Source organism: Phragmites australis, chromosome 11 (genome assembly GCF_958298935.1).
Source record: "Phragmites australis chromosome 11, lpPhrAust1.1, whole genome shotgun sequence".
In the NCBI taxonomy this organism is placed as follows: Eukaryota; Viridiplantae; Streptophyta; class Magnoliopsida; order Poales; family Poaceae; genus Phragmites; species Phragmites australis.
In genome coordinates, this window is record NC_084931.1 from 34,128,745 (window position 1) to 34,151,089 (window position 22,345).

Genomic DNA, 22,345 nt, shown 5'->3' on the forward strand with positions numbered 1-22,345 from the left:
TATATATCCTGTGCCGGCGAACAATTGCAATTCTTGTGTGGTAGCAGCTTCAATTGAAATTCTTGTGTGATACAACTAGTAAATTATCCTGTACAACTGCTACAGCGGATGGATCGGCACCATAGGACGCTCAAAATAAGACTCGTTGTCTAAACATAGTGCAAATTGAAAGATTAATGCAAACTATGTGGTTCAAAGTGATACGTGTTGTTAACAGGCTGAAAAAGACCAAACATTTCACACCCATGCCATTGTACAGAGCAGATAATGCCAAACGCACACCCGAGGAAGCTCCTCTCTTCATTACATGTGAAACGCTAAGGTCTTCCATGATCCTTCTTATTGTCTCGTAGAAACGATACAACATCAATCAGAACTTCATCAGAACATTGAGCTAAGCATTGAAGAAAACACGACTAAAGAAGGAAATTATGTAAGGAGCTGCAACTTTGACTATAGATAAGCCGAGAATGTATACAACTCCTTAAAAACTTTACAGCTTCTGACTACCAGCCCTAATCCTCTTAACAAAAAACAAAAACAAAAATTGAGATCGTAATCTCAGCCACCTATAAGTTAGCCATGTCGCATTTGATCTTGCGATCTTCTCTTTTCCTTCCCTAAGAAACAACAAAAGAAATTCCTGAGGTTGGCAACAAAATCAGCGAACCTAGATCACACGTCCCAGTTTCCTTTACACTGTACACGAGCTGGTGATCCTATGTTCAGCCGTTGAGCTTCGCCAGGAACTGGTTGAGATCATACTCGTCGGCATACTGTGACTGATCCCAAAGCTCATCCAGCCCGTTCATAATGGACTTCAAGCCCTTGCCACCAGATTTCCTCTTGGAATCTTTACTCTGGTCATCACTCGAAACGCTTGGGAGGACCGACGCCTGCATATGGGAGAGAGAAATGATTAAAAAAAACAAGCCATTGCACGAGTTTCTCTAACTGGCAAAAATAAACTGCCCCAAGGGGTTACTTTTCTCGAAGCGGGGGTAGATGTGAACAGATCAAGTAGCTGGTCAGTGTTCATTGTCTTCAAGCTGGAGTTCTCAGCATTGATGACAGCATTGGCAACTGACACCTTGAACCTCTGCAGACTCATCACCTTCTCCTCAAGGGTACCACGCATGATGAGACGGTGAACATTCACCACTTTCCTTTGACCCAAACGATGTGCTCTGTCCATCGCCTATAAGAGCAGAATGGTATTACTTCATTTCAGGATATTACCGCAAGCCAAAAAGATCATGCACACAGACCAAGGATGCACTGAATCGAGCAGTGATTAATGACATTGGACTGCACATACTTCCATCAAATAACATATTACTACAAGTCAACCTCTTTAACAGCATTAAACTAGGGTGAAGAATGGAAATACACTTGGTCATCAAACGACAATTTCCAAGAAAAATTGACTTAGACTTTCAAACACCGATACGTGCAAAGGCCCACATATCAGTATCAGATACCATATCTGATACGGATACGTATCCGACGAGTATCCGAATAAAAATAAATATTGAAAATATGGATACACCTTTGATATTTGTGAGATACATTTAGGATAGGGGCCCAACCCCAATGGCATGAGGAAGATAGGTGAAGCTCATGCCGCCGCCGCGTGCCGATCTATTAGCTAGTGGCCACGTCTAGCTGGATACAAGTGGGAATTGGAGGCGCAGCAGTATGCCACACCTAAGTAGAAAATTGATTTCCCTTTGCTTCTCACATTTTAAAAAAAATAGTAAAACGTATCCACGTATTGGGTTTCTTGGGAAAATGGAGTATCCCTGTATCTGTATAGGTCCGATACCGATACACATATCCGTATCGGTGCTGCCTAGGACTTAGATTGTGAAATGAAGTATTATTTTCATGGAGGATAATGCAGCAAAAGAACATTAAGACAAATAGCATAGCAAAAATCTAATACGAATAGAAGACCTCATCGTGATGAAAAAGATGCAAAACCAACCTGCAGATCCTTCATTGGATTCCAATCATGCTCCATGAAGACCAATGTGTCAGCAGATGTCAAATTCAAGCCAAGACCACCAACTGCAACAAGACAAAATCAGAACATGCTTTTCCAACATATCAAGGAGCAATGCCCCAGTAGGCCAGTACTCTAAACCTACCATGAGTTGTTAATAGAAGCACATCAATGGTTGGATCTGAATTGAACGTTTTGACAATTTCAAATCTCTTCTCTGGTTGAACAGAGCCATCCAGCCGCAAATATGTGACACTTCAAAACATCAGGGTTTCCTTAATGAGATGATTTGACCAAAAAAGCACAAGCAGAACAAATGCCACAGGCATGTGGTCTTCTAATGGGTGGCAAAAGAGAATATTATGATACATAAGCACAGAACAAATGTAGCCGAATTGGAGTGTTGATTGAAAAAAATGAATTCTAAGTGCGCATCCAACATATGAAATAAAATATCGTAGAACTACCTTCTCATATGAGAGTGAAACAGGTCCTTCTCAATAATGTCAAGAAAAGCCTGAAGGAAAGGAACTTGGTTCGTAAGACAAGAAAAAAAAAATTAATTCATACAAGGATGAAAGAGCGAAAGAAAGAGTGAAAGGCCAAGCATAAAAAGATGGAGGTCAACAATTTTGATAAACTCAATACCTTATGTTGAGCAAAAATCAAAACTCTATGTTGCCCAAAAGCTGCCGAAGAATCAGGACTTGATATTTCTGACCCTATACCACACTCCTGAAGTATTTCTTGAAGAGCAACAAGCTTAGGCGAGTGCTGAAGCTCATGAAGCTCGACACCGGACCCCACACCTATTTCTTTCAGAAGATCAACAAGATGATCAGGGGGATTCTCCCCAGTTACAAGTAAAGGATGGCTGCAAAGTTTTAAAAGGTACTGCAATGCCTGCATTACAAAAGCAAATTAGTTAGAAGGCAATGCCATGAACTAAAAATTGGAAATGAATAAACAAGAAAGTGATATTCAACTAAGGCACCTGAAACACGTGACGAGTTGCCTTTGGTTGAGAAGCAGAAACCTCTGATTCATTTGCTTTTACTATAGTTGAAATCTCTTCTTTTGCATTGGAGCTGGAGAATTTGTCGTAGAGTTTTAGCTGCAATAGACTGAGATTGCAATATCTATCCTGGATAATCTTCTCTGGAAGATCAGATAGAACTTCATCCTTTGTTCTTCTGAGTAGAAATGGCATGACCTGGTATAGCAGGGTTAACTTTATTTATAAATAAAGGTGACATCATATGGTTATTTCTGAAATCAATTTTAAATAGTAAAAACCTGCTTATGCAGCGCCTCCATTGCAAGAATACCAGCTTCAGCATCCTTTGCTGAACATTTTGAATCTTTAGCTGCTAGCAATGGTTTTCCATATGTAGCTTGGAACTGTCCAGAACAACTTTAGTTTAGGCTTCATCATAAAATACTTCAGACCATAATAGACCAAGGTAGATGCAAAGAGAGAACATGTACTTTAGCCAAAAGTAGGCATTTATCTCTTCAGGAAAGTGCAAATCAGTTTATTTTCGCCTAAGGTACAAGTTTTAGCTTTCAGTTTTGTGAGGAAGAATGAATTCATGTTGCAACTTGTATCCAAAACACAACTTACTTGTTTTTCTGTCCCGAGAAACCCAGGCATAAGGAAGTCAAATAAAGACCATAACTCCAATACATTATTCTGCAATTACAGTGTAATGTGTCAAAGTCAAGACAAGGTACTATAAATTCAACGGTCTTATACTCTTATTCATAGAGAACACAGAAAGTAAAATCAAGACAGGAATGTAAAAAGGAATGAAATGGTGAAAAAGGCATATCAACAAGAGTTGCAATTGCAGGTAAAGTTTACCTGAATAGGAGTGCCACTCAAGATAAGGCGGTGTTGTGCTTTCAGCTGTTTCACAGCAGACGTTATTTTAGATCTTGAGTTTTTTATTATGTGCCCTTCATCCAGAACACAATAGTTCCAAGACATATTCCCAAGAAAATCAATATCCTTGCGTATAATGTCATATGATGTTATAATTACGTTAAACTTATCAAATTGACTACGGAGCATGAATCTGTCCTGTGATGAACCAATGTACTGAAGAGGTTTCATGATTGAGCTGTCTATATACTTTTCTATTTCGTATTCCCAGTGGGCCACTAATGTAGAAGGGCAGATAATCAAAGATGTTGGATCTTTGTCATCATTCCGTGCACGTGATTCAGCAATGTCACTTGCTACAATAGCAGACGCTTGGAGCGTCTTACCGAGTCCCATGTCATCACATAAAATTCCGTGTAACTTGAAACGTCTCAGGAATGCTAGCCAGTTGATCCCTTCTTGCTGATACCTGCATGGCCAACCATACATTATTAAATAAGCATCAACCCAACAACTGAGAGATTGCACAATGGAGCACAGTATATTTCAACATATGAAACAAACAAAATTTTATATTCATTATAATAATTTTCTTTACACATATTACGATATTAACATACTATTGTCTATATCGAATAAACAATTGCATCACAGAGCCATAATATGATGAAAAAACTTTTTATATCAGATATGAACCTTCGCAATACAACACTGAGATCAATGTTGAGATTGAAATCATCAATCTGGGAGTTGTCAAGGAGCTGTTCCAGAAACTGCACATCTTCAGCACTGCTAGATAACCGTTCATTTAGTCCACCTGGTAATGAAACACCCTTCGATAATGGCAGCAAAGGAACCAGAGCAGCAAAACTGTGAGTCACAGTCTGCCTAACAGAACCATCAGGGTCGCTCATACACCTCAGAAGAGGAACAACAAGGAAAGGAGCATAAGGAACCAACTCCACAGCCAAACCCTGAACAAGAAGGCTCAAAAGCATCCCAGCTCCTTGTCTTGCACAGACAGAAGATAAATCAGACAGCATCGGAATGACATTTTCTATCACGACTACCATCACATCATCAGTCAATGACTTTGCCATTGATGTGATGCACCTTGCAGCAGCTAATCTAACAGCCACATGAGGATGACGCACACACCCGAGAATGCAGGGAAGGAGACTTAGCAGTTGAGGCCTTAACGGCTCAGTCAAGTGAGGTGTAATTGAACGAACAACCTGCAAGAAGAACCAGAAATGGCATTAAAAAGGTAGGCAGAAAACTGAAAGGGCAACTAATCCAGCTTACAGTTATTGATAGCGAGATACAAGTTAGTGTAGCACATTGGTTTGACTTTGACATGACAATATAAGCGTAGAAACCATAGTGGTTCAATCCAAATTACCCAAGACAATTAATTCAAACTAATTCCAAATGGAACAAACCTGGATATTATTTATGAGCGACTGCGGGTCCTTATCCTCACACGATCTGCCTAGCTGTGCAATACTTAGATCATCTTTAAGAGTCCCATCTTCAGTTTTCACAGGTTTAAGAAACTCAGTAAGGCAATCCCATAGCTTGGGAAGTTTTTGAAACAATGATGATCCAAATTTCTCGCAAAGATGCTTGAAAGCTAACTCTGATCCTCGTCGGCTTATAAATCCTTCCATTTTTGACCTATCTTCACTACCAGAAGTCATATGACCCCTGGATTTGTGACTGCTAAAACGCTTTCCAATTGACAACAAATTCTGGTCCTCAATAACCTGCATTGAGTTGATAACTGCAGCATTAGGCGTCTCACTGGCATCAGTGCATGTCAATGTGCAGATATTCTTTGTTAGCTTATCATTGGGACCAGGCTTGCGGCCAACACAACTAAAGATGAGCTCAGCAAGTGCATCAGCAGCTTTATCTTGAAGTATTTCCTCCTGGATGAAAAGGAATCATCTGAGCATTAAGGCTAAGGTAGAAATATATAATGATCACAAGAGAAAGCAAATTGATTTACCTGTTCTCTTTTTATGGCAGCCATCAAAGGTAAAATGACTGGGTTCAACTTGCCAGGCAAACCTGACATCCAGACTACAGCAGAGGCCACTAAAGAAGAAACTGTCACATGCAAATTGTTCTGCACAATAACATAAGAAACAACTATTTCAAAAGAACATAAAAAAACAAAGCTTAGGTGAACTTATTGCTAATAAATTGATCAGGAAACTAATATCATGGTTAGAAAAATGCAACACTAAGCATTTTAGCATTGCAACAGAAATTTGAGAGACACAATACTTAGAAAATACCACATACCTGAACGCATTTCAAATAGCCTGATGTGGACAACAGGCCTTGTTTTGCTGATTCTATGTTATTCAGGACACTTTTCTCACTTTCGGAAGGAAGATCAGAATCAGAAGGTAACAAAAGCTTTGAAGCAAAGTTAATAGCATCATCCACACTAAGCACGTCAACATTAAGGTTTAAGCTGTTAATATAATCTTTGAAAGCAGCACAAGAATCAATCGACTGGAGCAAACTATAGGCTTCATTGCGCATCTTTGTGTATGTTCTTGCAAGTTCAGTATATGGAAGCATAGAATCTTTTGTAGGAAATGCAGGGTCAGAGCAAGTCAATAAGTCCAGCAGCCACTCTTTCACAGAAGATAAGAAAGCTAACAATGTACCCACCAAGACAGGATCGCTGCTTCTCAGATCTTTGAACCAAGAAACAATAACCATAGAAGCCACCTGGAACAACAGAAACATAATATTACAACACAAGTAATTGAACACATCAATATGCTTGCCCTATTGAGCCATCTCGTACCTGTCTCTGGACACCTGAGAGAGACATGAGATTATTCGCTAGTGGACTAAGAACAACTTGCCAAGAGCCTACTGGCAACTTAGAGGCAAAAAGCCCAAGGGCCATTGACGTAAGCACCCGTGTATGAGTAACAGATTTGTCAGAATCGGCCCCAACAATGATCTTTGAAACACTTGAGGGGACATCGAAATGCTTTTCATGTGAAGTACTTCCACCTGTAGAACCAAAAGATATCATTCTTGTACTTTCATTTTCTAGCCTTGCAGATCTGATCTTTGCAGCAGCTCTAGAACGACTTCCTCGTGGAAGGGCAACTGGTAAAAACATTTTTGTGGAATCCAACGTTGAACCATATGGAGTGGTGGCAAGTTGCACCCAATTACTAAAATATGACTTCGCAGCAGACTCAAGGTCCTTCTCAGGGCACTACAATAATTGAGATGATTTTGTTAGTTAATGCATTGTATGCTAGACCAGATTGTTAAGTTGATGTGCATTTAGTAAATTAGCAATAGAACATCAATAACCTGAAGTAGAAGTTTCCAAGCCCTTTCAGAAGACTGAAGAATCTCATCATTTGACTCCAGAAGTAGGTTCTGGAAGACAACCTGCAGTGCATCACCTAATATAGATGTAGTCCAGAATTTAGATGGGGTCACCCCAGCTGAGCTCCTACTGTTGCCAACCTCAAGAAGCCTCTCCTAAAAAAAATGGAACTTCACATTAACTAAGAAAGCACAATAAGATACATGGAGAAGCCTGTAATAAACACATCATTACTCAAGCTGACAGCAAAACTGCAGTTTTCCGTTCTTGAGGCTTGCTGATTATTCAATTAATTTGTAAGTTGGGTGAATGCGTGATACAACAGCACATTTAAACCAAATTGAATCCTAGTAACTCATACCAGTGTGCGTATGGCAGAACGCCGGACTGAAGTAATACTATGTCTCATAAAGGGCCACAGTCGGGGTGTCAGTGTGGCTAGACCATAAGGGTTCTCACTAGATGTTAATCTGTCTTCTTGCTCAGCAATTTGAGTCACTTTGTTTAGATCAGATTCTCCCCTTTCCCCTAAGGCTGCTGTGCCAAGCATCTTTGGTACCATCTCTGTTTGAGAATATATCTCTGCTAGCAAGTTCATTACACTGAAAAGGATAAAGAAATTTGGACATGAGCTAAACAAAACATTTACTGTGATATGAATAACGTCCATTTAAAAGGAATAAAACGGCAACAAACAACTAAGAATTTTTTCCCGTAACAGCAATAATTGTAATAGGAGGTCAATTTCAGAAGACAAAACAACAGTTGTGAATGGACCACATGATCTTTAGCCTGTCCTCAACTTTCTGCAAACATCTATACTTGCCACATGAGGAAAACATGACTGACGTAATACCTGCTTGTAGATGGGCTTAGATCATCAAGGTCAAGCAATATATCCCAAAGCAACATCACAATTGAATGCAGCATTTGATCATTTAGTCTAACTAAAGAGGTGGCAGCTGGGATCAGGGCTTCTGCAGCCACTGCTCGGACATCATCATCCGGATCCTCCAGACCAGCTTTACAAGCATGAAGGACATAGTCAAACAAATCTTTAAGCATTTCCTGGTCAGGAAAGAAACAGTATTGTTATGTTCACAAACTGGACAAATTTGTTCAACGATATTAACTCTTGAGCCATGAAAAGCATAAGAGACAAAAAAAAAAATATTCTTCAGAATTTTTAATGACATCAAAGAAATGTTTGGCTTCGCAACAAGCTCAACTGGTAAAGCCACTCTCATATTATCTATCATGGTTAACAGGGTATATGCACAAGGGATTACAACAACAGAATCAAATTGTTGCACTAGGTTATCAGTTCACTGGATTTGATTAGCAATTACCTGGCGAACAGCGACTAAGTACTTAATTCCAAGGAGGCTCCCATGACGAACTTCCCACTCTTGTCTGCGCTGAAAAAACAAAGAGCAGAGAGAGAGAGAGAGAGAGATGATGAAATTGAGTGCATTGTTTTGAAAAATGGGAGCATGACACAAATGATTACTACAATACACACCTGCATTTGCAGCAAGGTATTTAGTGTATGACATACTAAAGAAGGGTGCATGTACTTCATCACAGCACCAAGAGCTTGAGCACAAGTTTCACGAACAGGGGCAACCACTTGATCAGATACATAATCACCAAAGCTAAAAACAGAACAAGATAGGAAGAAATAAGACTAATAACCAAGAGAAGAAAATATATATAAATATATAAGCACCTATCTGGAATTCCAGAAAACATACCGATCCAACGAAAGAACACAAAGGAAGCGAATTGCACAATCTTGAAGAAATTCCCAATTCTTCATATATGAGTACTTGGCCAATTTCATCAGTTTCGAAAATTTTGAATTTTCTGGAGCATGTATAAGAGAACTCGGTAATGATGCATGTGTTGTACCCCCTTTAGAGGGATCAACTGAACCATCAACACAGAACTCCGGCTCAACTTTTATGTAACCAGAATTTGGCTCACCACTCGATACAGTAGGCGCGATGCTCAGACCTGCCTCTGTTTTTGAATAATCACCATTAACCAGTTCTTTATCATAGTCCATGGACATAATTTCAGAAGGATTTGGCTCGCTCTTATGCCTCTTCAAAACGGGTTCGAGATGTTCCACATGAACGTCTTCATTTAGATCAATACCATGTGGCCTTTTAAGGGAGTCAGAGTTGGTTTTATCATCCAAATCAGCAGAAGGCAAGCTTGGATCAGGAAAATATACTCCAGCACAAGCACCTTGATGTGTCAAAATTTCCCTTAAGGCCATAACGCTGCCATGGCGAACTTCCCAAACTAATGTGCAACACCCAGTTAAAAGATTGTAAGAAAGACAGTATGAGACAAAGCAATAATGTATCGGACATATTTGGGGGTTGGATAAGCTTACTAGGGTCAAACATATCATGAATAAGCTGATCCACAAATTGTTGAAAAGGCCATCTCCCATTTTCACTATACTCAAGATTGTCTTCATCCACAGTTGCATCAAATGCATCCTAAAATCAGGGAACGGAAATGATTAAATAAGCACAGACGAAGACAAATCACTCCATCAAAGAATGCTCTGGCCTAATATGAATTCCCAAACAAAACAACAGCCAGCACACTAGAGCATGCTTGGCGGCACACACCCACCCACGCATGCACATGCACACTACCACATGAGTAGGCATACAAGTTTGGGCTAACAATTGCATAATGAGAAGTTGAGGACCAGAAGGTTTACAGCTTTTACATCTATAAGCTTAGAAATGTCAAAGAGTTAGCAGAAAATAGCTTCATTGAGCCTTTGGATTATTTCAGGATTTTTTTTAAACAATAAATAACAATATCTCGTGAACATAACTACTATATAAGAAAGCACTTCATAGGAGTTTCACAAGATCTTAGATACAAAACGGTATAACTAATAACACATACATTATGTGCACCAACTTGGTCAGAAGAAGCTCCATTGGACGATGCAGAACTTTTTAGTGCAGCCTCATCATCCTCGGATACAGCCTTCGTATGATCTTTTGCATTACTCTTTGCTTTACGCTTCAGCATATTGAGCTCCCTGGCACTTAATCGCCTAGAACGAAAATTAGACTGCCTGGGATACCTAGGAACCATGGTGGCAACCAACTGCTGAATATTATGGCCAGTATTGTACGAATGAAATCCATTATTCTGTACATTTGAACCCCAATAATTTTTTTGGGCCAGAAGATCCTCATCTTTGATAACATCATTAACATCCATAAACTGCTCACATACATCCAGTCCTGCGGTAGAACAAAAAAAAAACATAAGCATTCCCAAACACTATTGGGTATATGCAAAGATGTTTAGCCTTGCATAATCATCAAAGCATGATGGAAACAGCACATCAAATCCAATATGGGAACAATTCATACTTTGCATGACATAATTCAGCAAAAAGAAAAGAACTGGCAAACTATATTGACTACAGTAGTGCTAATCCAAAATTGAAGAGGCATTGGGCAAGTAGTCATCTACTACCTTTTTCTCAACTAGCATTTCAATATAAACCCCAGACACAATCTCAGCAAATCCAAAAGATGACAGTGGTGCAAGATACTCGCTTAAAAGTTATGCTACTAGATTTTCAGTAAGATATATTTTCAACCTCCGTGATAGGGTAGGGGTGGCACCAATTGAAGAAAAGTTTGTCCAACATTGGTTGAGAATTGATATGCTTTGGATATATCCAACAGAGGCCTCCAGAGGCACCGGTGCATAGCAGAATACTAAGGCATGCCAATAATATAAGGGAGGCAGGGATCTACCAAACCACATGGGAGGAGGCAGTAAAGAGAGACTTGAGGGAATAAAATACCCCCAAAGAATTATCCATGGATAGAAGCGCATGGAAATCAGCAATCCGCAAGCCTGAACCATGATATAGGCTATCAATCGCCTTTTACTGTTACTATTTTTTACCTTTTTCACCCTCTTTTGTGGATCTTGTTGGGTTTCATCTCTAGCCTACCCCTCTACTTGCTTGGGGCTGAAAGTAAGACATACTTTCAAAGGGATCGGTGGAAATTACAACCTCCATTTTATAATATAGGGGCCCCTTCCCTCTAGACTTGTTTGATTGTTTCAAAATAACAGGCCCAATAATAATCAAGCTTTTCCCCACCTTATACCACTTGTGAAAGTACTACTACCTATTCCAACCTTCTCTTTAACAGGGGTAGGCATGTCAAATTTTGTGACAGAGGGAGTAATACATAAAAGTAAATTGCGAGATTCAGATCACAATAATTGCCCTAAATCTAGTAAATCTTTTAGGAAATATGTAACATAAGTCTCGAGATTCTGAACAACCATAATGAAACATGCTCAAAATCTTCAAGTAAACTTTTGCCTCACTAAAGGAAAAAACTAACCTAAACGACGCCGAAGATTTCGCTTTTGGCGAGCTAGACGCTCCGCTGGATTCTTGCCATTGTCATTTGCAACGTCATATTCCTAGCAGTCGAAAAAAGCAGCACATATGTTAGAAATTTCACATGTTCCGGTAACAGAAAAATTAGAAACAGACAAGATTTGAATTGGAACAGTCAATTTTACCCTTACAAGAAACTTGACAAAATGCATGCTGGTACAGATCATGTGAGGAAATTTGAGCTTCTTTTGTGTATAGCACCAATTGACATACTAAACATATTATACTAAAAATATTATTATTATTATTATGAAGAGCAGCAGATCATGTTGCCACATTTATCCATCGTCCACTCTCTTTTTTCCCACCATTAACATTACCAATAAATAACCGTACAACCTAATGAAAACTGCTGGGAAAGAGATCAAATCGATTTTAGCAATTAAAGTCAGTTGCTTTCTATTTACAATATTACATCAAAAATTTGGGGGAAATCAATATTAAACGGTGGTGATACATTAGGGAAGAACGAATTAAGAGTATAGCTCGCCCAAAACGGAAAATTGAATTGAATATTAAAATAGCTGGTTCCCTAAAGAAACTTGAACTATACAACAACAACAGCCTTTGTCCCAAGCAAGTTGGGGTAGGCTAGGGACTTGAACTATGTACTCATAAAATCTCGAGGGTAAAAACTAATGGCACAAAGAATAAACCTGTCCACCCGATGCCAATAAAGGAGATCCAAATTCCAATACCCTATTTATGTCAAAGCTGTAATAAAATAGAAAGAAAACAGTATTAGATTGTCCATTTTAGTGAGGGGACAGAAAAAGAGAGGAAAGTCTACTAAACATTATGGAGCATTCAAATGAAATGCCAGTTAAACCTTCCAAAAGCAAGATCAGATGTTGCTGTAGCATCAGCACGTGGCAATGCTGACCCAGCTTCATCGGTTCCATCAGACATCCCAGAAGCAAGTTTTTCTGCTTCCACAGATGCAAACAGATCATTTAACGATGTGTGCTTGACATTCTCTGCTATCGCACCAATTGCATGGGCTGCCGCAACCCTTGTGTCCCAATTCTTACTACGAGTGTATTGAGAAACCTACAATTGACATGCAACAACATAAAGTTCAGCCAACCAATATGCGCAGAACGCATATAACTTTACAGCATGTTTTATAGCAGATATCACTGATTTCCTGGCAGAATATTTACAGCAGATATCACTTGACAGCATGTTTTATATCATAGATATAGAAGAGAAAACTGTTGTTACTTGTCCTTCAATCAATACCTCAATTCAATACATGACATGACATCACATATCAACAGTGTCACAGTATTGTGCATATTGTATTCTCATCCAGTGTAGGGTGTTTTGTGCAAATATCCCTCATGTACATTCAGTCTTTTGAGCTGTATTAAATTTGGGAAGTTCATTTCAGAACATAGCATCAGAGCATAGTTGCTCTTGATCCCAACCCATGCCACCACCGGGCTGCCACCAGTGAGCCTCCACCAGTCACAACATATTCTCATTCTTCCACACGGCACTTGCCCATGAGTTTGAGAGGGGGAACTAGTGCGTGTTAGAGTGTATTTTTTTCATATTGTATTCTCATCTAGTGTAGGGGAGCTTTGTGAAAATGTCCCTCGTGTATATTCAGCCCTTTGGGAACCACATTTTGTAAATGGAAGGAAGAAAAAGAACCAGTGACGTGGACAAGTCCCCAATTATTCTTCAAACAATCAATACTTCAAACAGAAAATGCATGAACCAAACAGTCCTAAAATTTTGCTATTTAATCTGACAACTTGTACATAATTGCAAATGTAGCAGAAGTGCAGAACATAACTACTCAGTGCAATCTTTGCACTATCATACAGGTATGAGTTTAAGCACCTAAAATAGTTAGGTATTCCAGCTATCCATAAATCAGATCTTACACACCACAACATATCAAGCAAACACTTAAAGGTTCCAAGTTTGAAGAGCTGAAAAACTAACAGCAGCGGTGCCGCCTGTGTACCTTTTTTAGCAACGCATTTAGCTCCTGGGGATGGGACTTGGCAATTTCTCCAATTTGGCGTGCAGCCGCAAACCTTGTGGCTTGTGTCGAACCAGCTGGGTGGTGTTAAAGAAATTACACATGGATAGATAAGCCAAGAGGAATACCTAAATGATTTCCCACCACGATCATTTGAATCACTTACCATAGGCATCGAGTTAGTATATTTTAGCATATTTAAGTTCCATATTTTACCAAACAAAGGTGTAGTTTCTTTCAATTTTTTAGAGAATCAGGATAAACTAGGAGTCAAGAGAACCATAATTCATTTTAAAACTGTAATGTATTAAGAAATATATTTGCTAAGAGAGATAGCAATATCGCAAACGAAATAGATTCTCTGAAGAGGAAAAGAAAAAAGAAGAAGGTGCAAGGATACTGTCTAGTAATGTTAGAAGACGGTGAAGACGGGACGAATTCTGAGCCATAAATGATGCGGAGTGGCAGAAGTTTCATCCGAGGAAGTACACTCGGGGACGATATACTTCACCACTTGTAGTGAGCAGTAGGTCGAAAAAATCCTCCACTTGTTAATGTGAGTGCAGTCATATACACCTGCTCTGCAAAAGAGCGGCGAAAAATAACAGAAATTAGACTCACCGAAGCCCGACTCGCTAACAGAATAGCATGGTGATAATCAAATGAATGAATCGCCCCCCCCCCCACACACACACACACCCACCCACCCACCCAAAGAAAGGTAAAAATGATGAAACATGGCAGGCGGAACCGGCATGCACGGGGCAGAACTAACTAATTTGTCCGTGAGATCTTACAGTCCCCAAAGTTTTCGAAGATGTCACTGGAAGTCAAATTGAAATTGGATTTGAAATCTAAGTAATGAAATCACCCGTGCACGAAACCCCATACATCCGCGGAGCAGAGACGGGGAGAGAAGAAGCCCTCGATTGAACCCTCGCGAGCGCACGGCAGTTCGGTGCTCGCCACCCGCGCGGCGATCCAATAATCCGAACCCAATCTTATCCAAAGTGGAACTCAATGAAACAAATCCAGAGAGAGAGGAGGAGGAGGAGGAGGAGGGGGAGGAGGGGTGTGGAGGACCTCGTGGAGCCACAAAGGCGAGCGGCGGCGAAGGGGATCGCGCTGGGAGGGGGGAGAGACGCCGTGGGGTCGGGTCGGGGGGGTGGCGAGCCCAATCCGCTCACGCGCGCGCCCCCTCGAGTCGAGCCGAGCCGAGCCGAGCTCACGGTCTCCTCTGTAACAAGAGCAGAGAAGAGAAGAGGAGAGGAAAGACGGAGGGAGGGACCGGGTCAGGATTCGTTTATTATATAGGCATTTGGGTTGGGCTTTTATGGGCCTCTTCTCCATCTCTGCATTGGCTTCCGGCTTTTTTTTTAGAGACAGACAGAAAATGGGCTTTTGTCGTGGCCCATGTAATTTCTGAGGTTAATTCCCATGCACAGTCCAGAGATGACAAGGGACTCGACCTTCTTCAGAAACATTGCCATCCCTCCTCTCTTTAGTTTGATCCGGTTATCAGACAGCTACAGTTCTTCTTATGTGTATGTTATAAAGTTTTCTGTCCACCCTCTTAACGAAATAATGCGTTCTGGCGTGTTCTAAAAAAAAAAAGATGACAAGGGGCTTGATTAGATCGGCCGACAACATCTCAGGGACTTGTTTCTCGATCTCTCTCTTCTGCTCAGGTGTGTGTCGATAAGACCTGATGCTAACTGGTTTAGTTCATGGCATGAGCACAATGTGATGATCCCAATGTCTATGTGGTGGAAGGGTCTTTGGTTCTTCAAAAATGTCTACGAACTCATGCACTAGATCTTGCACTGTAGCCGATGTGGCACCTTTCTGTATCTCTGAAACTACTTTCTGTCAGATAAACCAAGTGTGCACTAAATTATTCTTCAGGAAATATTCCAATTGTAGTGATGAAAGAGACCGACATGTGTCTAATTTGGGTGTGATTCCTTGTAAAGTAACCATTCTCCCCTTTGATTGGAAGGATAACCTTTTGAGATCCCATTGACTCACCATGGGGCTTTTGGGTTGACAACCAGTCTATTCCTAAAATGATGTCATAGCACCCGAGATGCAAAACCCTGAAATCACTGTTGAATGATTGCCCTTGTACCCACCACTCACACTGATGGATCATACTGTCACAATCCATGTATCCTTCATTAGTTATCTTTACTCTCATTTCCTCAATGGCCACTTTCTTCTGAGCTATCTTCAGTGGCGTTGATGAAACTGTGTGAATTTCCCTAGTCCACCAGTATCAACACCTCTTGAGTGTCCACCATCCCCACTAATCTTAGTGTCCTTGCACACTTAGCTCTAGTTACAGTCATTTGAGAGATGTACACAAGACTATACCCATCTGAATCTTCTCCAATTACAGGCACTTGTTGATCCACTTCTGCAGGTTCATGATGTCGCAATAGCTCCAACAACTCCGCTGCTACATGAATTTGAACAGTGGTGTCACAATGGTTCTGCTGACTCCACTTTTCCCCACATTTGAAGCATAAACCACGCGCTCGGCGATATGATCGAAGAGTGACCAATTTGTCATCAGATTGACGCTTATCTAGGGCCTGAGCACTGTCCACTCCTTGACGATTCACTACAGCGCTCTCTACTACTACCCGAGTAGATGAGCAGATAGTCCTAGGCATTCGGAGATTACCTCGAGCACCAGAGAGATGATCTCCATTTCGGTCTCCTCATGTTCTCATTAGCATGCACACACTTTCTTGTAAGGAAGCCAATGCATATGCAGTATCCAAATCTTTGCGACGGTGAAGAACAATCATAGATCTGAAATCCTCTCCGAGCCCATCAACAAACCTGATGGTGCAGAACACTGAATCCAGTGCCGACTTGTGTGCTAAAATCGAGTGCATGATAGGCTCAAATTTCCCCATGTAGTCATTAACCGAACCTGACTGCTTCATGTAGAACAATTGTCTGATCAACTCTTGGCATTACTCTCGCCCGAAACAATTGCAGAGTCGTAAACATCACTCCTCCCAACCGCTGGTGTGTTTCTGAGCTTGTAGCCAGATGGGCACGTTCCCGTTGAATTGGTACGTCGCTACCCGTCGAAGCAATCCTCGCACTGTCGCCTCCAAAATTGCGGGTTGTCACCGTCGAAGCAGGGGGAATCCAACTTGAAATGGTTACTCATTTGCGTGAGGGTGCTCGTATCTGAATTGGAATGGGGAAATCTTTCCGGCATAGAGTAAGGCGTACCTGTTACCGAGGTTGGCGTCGGAGTGCTCACACTCCCGTACACCGATCCCCGGTGATCATACAACTCGCTGTGGCCAACTTGCCTGGGGCACGGTTCCAACAGAATTGCTCCCAGCAGAGACTCATGAAGTGATTTCGTGGCGGTGTCGAAATCGAGATTATTCGTCGAATCTGAGATCGCCGGACGCTTCTCGATCTGCTCCACTTGGTGTCGACCACCTGGTGCAGATCAGTCACCCGCGCCTCCAGAGCAAGGACTCTATGCCCTCCTGTATCGCTCAGTTGTCCTGGCGCTGCTACAGGCGATCCTCGTGGTAAGATTGAAAGAACGTCGTAAGCTGCTCTTCCATGGCCTACGTCTTCTTCTGCTGCTGGCGGGACTGGCACCGTGGTCTAACGTAAGGGTCTTCCACGGCGCTGGATGATGACGATCGATGGCGGAATCGTGGTGGATGACTCTGATACCAGTTGTTACAAACCTTGCGACGACTGATCGGAGAAGAGGTGGTGGAAATCAGAAGAATCGAGAGGAAGAAGAAGGTTCGGAGAGGAAGAGGTATGTGACGCCCGTTTTATTGCCGCGGCCCAGCCCAGCCCGCCCGCGCGCCGCTGTCCAGTGGGACCCGCCCGTCAGCACCTTCGTCCCCGCCGCGCCCGCTCCGCCCGCGCGCCGTATCCGAACTGATCTCCGAAGCTGCCGCGCCGAATCCGAGTCCGCCGCCCGCCCGCCTTTCGCGCCGCGCCTATGCAACAACCCGCGCCTGCCTCCGCCTATATATTCCCAGCAGCGACTCCTTTCTCCCCCCCTGCACACGCGCAAGAACACCCGAGCAGTTCCGCCGCCGTCGCCGAGCAATCCGCCGCGTCAAGCCTTCTCCTCCGCGACCGAGCGCGCCACCAGCTTCGCCAAGCCGTGGGGAACTCATTTTGCTGCTCACCGACGCCTCTCCGCCACCGGACCGAGTCCTCTCAGCTCGCCAGTAAGCGTCGCCGCCCTACACCATCGCTAGCAGCACCCGAAGGTTGCCGCGGCCAACTAACCTTTTTTCCGGCACCGCATGCTACCCAGGAAGCTCCTGCGCCCGCCGATTTCATCTCTCTGCCGCCGTATTCGCGAATCCGTCGAGTTCCGAGCGCCGCCGTCCGCCATTGTCATCGCCGACCGCCGCCAAGACCTCCTCGACCGTCGACAAGCCTCCGGTGAGTTTCCCCGTGCCCTCCCCCTTCAGTTGCACCTTTTCCCGAAGAGTTTGGCAGCCGGCAACGTTAGTTAGCGAGTCTCCGGCGATCTTCCGGCGAAGTCCGAGGCGGCACCGCCGATTGCTGATCGCCGCCGGCCTGTCCCCCCCCCCCCAATCAACCTCAACCGTCGGATCTTCTTTGAACGCTCCTGATTAGATCGCAAAATACCCTTTCGCAAATCAGTAGAAAATCGCCACGTGTCCCTCTTTAACCCAGTCAGCAGCCGAGACACGTCAGCGTGCCACGTGGGCGTTCCTGTCCTGCGTGGTAGAGCCAAGTCAGCCTTGGATGCCCAGTCAGCAGCCCAGTTAGCCTGTGATGTCAGCCTTGCGCATTAATTAGGATTTTCAGTATAAAAAGAATTCCACCTATTCTCTGAAATTAGGAAAATTTGCAAGGAGACCCCTAGGCTTCACTGTTTTTGCATAAAGGCCCTTAGATAGTTCTGGAAAATTGCAATTAGGCCCCTGGACTTTAGGATAATTGCAATTATGCCCCTGGACTTTAGGATAATTGCAATTAAGCCCCTAGAACTTTCTGTTTTTACATTTTAGTCCATGCAATCTTTCAGAAAAGCCCCTGTAGAGTAGAATTAGTGTAACTTTTCCATACGAACTCCGATTTAGGTGATTTTCACGCTCCCGAGATCGTAGCAGCGTGTACTTTCCGTTCATAGCCTTTTTAGAGTTAGTTTCTTCTGTTTAGTGTGATGTATTTAGCTGTTTTGTTATTTCTTTCCGGTGTGTGCTTCGGCTTTAGGAGGATAGCAGAGTGCCAGCATTCAGGACCAAATTTTCGAAGATTCCGAGCAGCCAACTTACGAAGGCAAGTGTCCTTGATCACCTTGATTTAACAATAGATCATTATAGTTTACTTTTCCTTAGTTGCATGCTTGTCTAATTTTGAAATCCCATTAATAAGGTTTACTAGAATTTGTGTGACCATTCCTTGTAGCCTCTTTTGGGGATTTTGGGTCATGTAAAAGGGTAGTAATGCTAGTGCAGTCAGGGTTTGGAATCATTATGAACTTTGATTAATAACTATGAAACAAATACTTGGGAGAATTGATAATCTTGTAGTAACTTGAATTTAGGGATCCCAACTGGATGGCTAGTATGTGGTGGAGTTACACAGCAGGGTTTGTGTACGCTCTTGTGTGGGATCCTAAGAACCGGTTCTTGGAGCCTGTAACCTGGCAAATCAGCACAACCATGAGGCCTATATGGGTACGGCCTGGCTAAGTAATTAGTGTTCTTCACATTCTGTACGCACCAATGGTTGTTTCAGTGGCACAAGAGGGGGCCTCTGCAGTGGATGGGATCCCTGTTAGCGGTGAAACCTCAGTGGGTGCTTATAGATGTGGAGATACTTTGTAACAGCCTTGTAGTGAGACCCCGGCCATACACCCCGGAAGTGTAAGGCAAAAAGGGAATCACGACTCGTGGGTAAAGTATGCAAACTCTGCAGAGTAAAGAAACTGATCGATCAGTCGTGCTCACGGTCAAGAGCGGCTTGGACTTCTTCAGGATTAGATGGGAACTTTAAGGGTTGGTTTTGGGTAGTCGGGTGGTGATACTCCCGATGAGTCGGTAGCCGGATATGGGATATCTGGTGAGTCTGGTAGTCGGATGAAATCCGATGAGTTATGTTCTTAAATTGTTGGAATAAAAATCTAGTAAATAGGATTGCTAAGTTGTTTGAGTCTGGTTTAGCTGAGCATAGTCGCAGTAATCCCCAAGTTGACTCTTCCTTGTCAATAGCCTGCATGTCATATTTTTCCTCCACTTGATGAGTACTTTATGTACTCACGCTTGCCTTTTCCCTACCCTCGGATGCTGCTAAGAAGGTGAAGTCTTCGAGGAAGTCCCAGGCGAGGACGCTGATTTCTAGAAGGAAGAAGGCGTTGATTGAAGACCATGTCCTAGGCTGGTGTTTCCCCCGGACAACGCCTGTGGATGGATGGGTGTTCCGCTGTTATTTGAAGACTTATTAGTATCTTCTTCCAGACCTTCGGGTCCTTTTGTAAGGAATGTTTACGTTATTTAAGACACAGTTTATGTTATCACTAATGATATCGCTGCATGTATGTAAAACTTGATCCTAGCATACATGTGGAATACATCTGGTTGTTTCCTTTAAAACTGGGTGTGACAAGGTAGCTGAGGCGCAGAGCCGTAGCTCACTGTTTACGTCATCGATGACCAATTACACAGCATGTCCTCAGGTTTCTCCTTGCCGCTCGCTATTGTCGGACGACGGACAGCGAGTTGAGGACTGACTAGACCGAGTGACCTGCCCTGCCCGCTGGTGCTGGGTGCTTGACGCGGTCCGATGGACGGATCGGATGGGGTACGCGTGCTTGCGACATCCGTTATCAGTTTCGACTGCTCTGCATGGCCAAAATTAGAGGTCGATCCGGCTAATTCCACAGCTAGACTAGACAGTTGTTACTACTCCAGCTCGCAAGTCCATACGAATACGACCAGGTCCATGGGAGGAAGCAATATTAATTAATTTGACTCCAACTTTATCACCCACAACACCTTGTCACCTCACATAAATTCCCTTAAAAAGTAAAGAAAAAGGGTCGTACTCTTAAATCTTGAGTTGACTGAAGATCGATCGTCTGCATCTCGACGAACAGAATTCCTTAATTTCACATCGATCGCCTGATCAAAACTTTGACCCAGAAAATCCAGATTGCCCGCGGCTTTGGGCAACCGCAAAGTACGCTGTCCATTTCGTCGCACTGACCCACTTAGAATTCAGCTTAAAGCCTCATCACTATTTTTCTTTTTCATTTCTTAACCTGAAAAGCCCTTCAAGGACGTAAAGTGTGATTTGTCCTGCAGCTAGCAATAGTCATGGGCACACGCTTACGATGTCCCGGATGTTCCCTCTTTTCACGGTGCAAAATGAGAGTATCAAACCTCTTCTCTTAATTGCCAATTAAATCAGTAGAAAATAGTGTGGTCTCTTCCATCTAGCAACTGGAATAACGTAGGATATTGAGTAATAATATAGCAACAGCAAAAACAACAGTTATCTTATTAATATCTCCACCAAGCAAGACACAGCAAGGAAAGTGCATAGAGAACGTTGGTAAGACTGCACGGAGTGAGTCGAGCGGGGGCTCGAGATCTTCGTCCCACGTCCCTTTTATCTCCTAAAGACCGTGCAATTTAGTAAGACACCATTAAAAAAAGCAAGACACGGCAAATCGAAATAATAGATTGATTCTTCCGGCTAGTCAAATCAGAACACAATACTGTGCGAATTCTTGGGGAAGTAGATGCAAATCAGCAAGGTAAAAGCTCCCTGACCCGGGTCCTAGAACGGCCACGATCCAGAGAGGAAGCACTCCAAGGAATGCCAGCGAGGTTACGCCAACAGCTTGATCATGCAACACCAATCAATCCAACTCGATTTGAAGGGTAAAATCAACTCACAAGAGCACAAGATGGGAGCGTCATCTTATGGTTCCTGGAGGAGACGCCCTCAACAGTAAATACACGATTAATCCAACAGTAAACACACAATTAATCCAATTAAGCAAAATAAATAATTTAGATTGCAATTCGGACTGCCATCTTATCTTATATTTACTAATTGGAGGCTCATTTTAGTGCCTCCATGTTAATCCTAGAATAATCCTAGAAATTCTCATAAAAAAACAAAGCATACAATCGTCGAATTGATTGATTGACTAACTGTAACCATAGATCAACAACTAGATGAAACAACATAGAAGATTAAAAAATAAATCATAGAGTCCCAACACTACTTCTTGCCTTACTTTTTCTTCCTTTTTTTATACCCTTTGTCCAACAAAGTTACTTTAGCAATCAACACACTTTTTCAAATCAATCAAAATATGAGGTTACGTTAGCAATCAACACACTTTTCCAAATCAATCAAAATATGCCAATTAAATATACGTGTAATCAAACATTACAAAATTAAAATAACAAAACGCAAATATATTACGGATTATCACATAAAAATAATATCAAAAAATTTATAATGTATTTCAAAAAATATATGAGATACGGTGGCGACATTAAAAATAATAATAATTTCAAAAAATCAAGAAACAAATAAAAATCAATTTGCATAAC

At 42.2% G+C, this 22,345-nt stretch overlaps 1 protein-coding gene across 4 annotated transcripts; it reads right to left on the reverse strand.

Annotated features, from left to right (window-relative positions):
- Positions 1–429: 429 nt before the first annotated feature.
- LOC133885035 (TATA-binding protein-associated factor BTAF1-like) lies at positions 430–15,007 on the reverse strand. 4 transcript variants are annotated; one of them, XM_062324658.1, is made up of 29 exons: positions 14,817–15,007; positions 14,134–14,309; positions 13,716–13,810; positions 12,567–12,787; positions 12,394–12,451; positions 11,679–11,760; positions 10,201–10,547; positions 9,668–9,776; positions 9,018–9,573; positions 8,786–8,918; positions 8,613–8,681; positions 8,120–8,331; positions 7,625–7,865; positions 7,245–7,418; positions 6,718–7,143; positions 6,201–6,638; positions 5,902–6,021; positions 5,333–5,821; positions 4,587–5,125; positions 3,870–4,359; positions 3,630–3,698; positions 3,302–3,406; positions 3,000–3,218; positions 2,654–2,908; positions 2,473–2,522; positions 2,151–2,260; positions 1,988–2,070; positions 986–1,198; positions 430–896 (listed from the first exon to the last, which is right to left on the reverse strand). In XM_062324658.1, exons 2-29 carry the CDS (start codon positions 14,180–14,182, stop codon positions 726–728), a joined length of 6,123 nt encoding a protein of 2,040 aa, XP_062180642.1. In that variant the 5' UTR covers positions 14,183–14,309; positions 14,817–15,007; the 3' UTR covers positions 430–725. The 4 variants fall into 4 exon arrangements, with proteins under 4 accessions (XP_062180642.1, XP_062180641.1, XP_062180644.1 ...); XM_062324657.1 differs by having other exon boundaries at positions 14,134–14,314; XM_062324660.1 differs by lacking the exon at positions 14,817–15,007 and adding an exon at positions 14,605–14,778.
- Between the last annotated feature and the right edge of the window lie 7,338 nt (positions 15,008–22,345).

Bases quoted from the DNA above. Each gene is read 5' to 3' on its own strand.
- LOC133885035 (XM_062324658.1), bottom strand. From the start codon at position 14,182: ATGGCTCAGAATTCGTCCCGTCTTCACCGTCTTCTAACATTACTAGAC. The intron at 5,126-5,332 runs GTTTGTTCCATT...TTCTTCTTGCAG, and splicing joins CGCTCATAAATAATATCCAG to GTTGTTCGTTCAATTACACC. The intron at 4,360-4,586 runs GTTCATATCTGA...TTGGCCATGCAG, and splicing joins CTCAGTGTTGTATTGCGAAG to GTATCAGCAAGAAGGGATCA.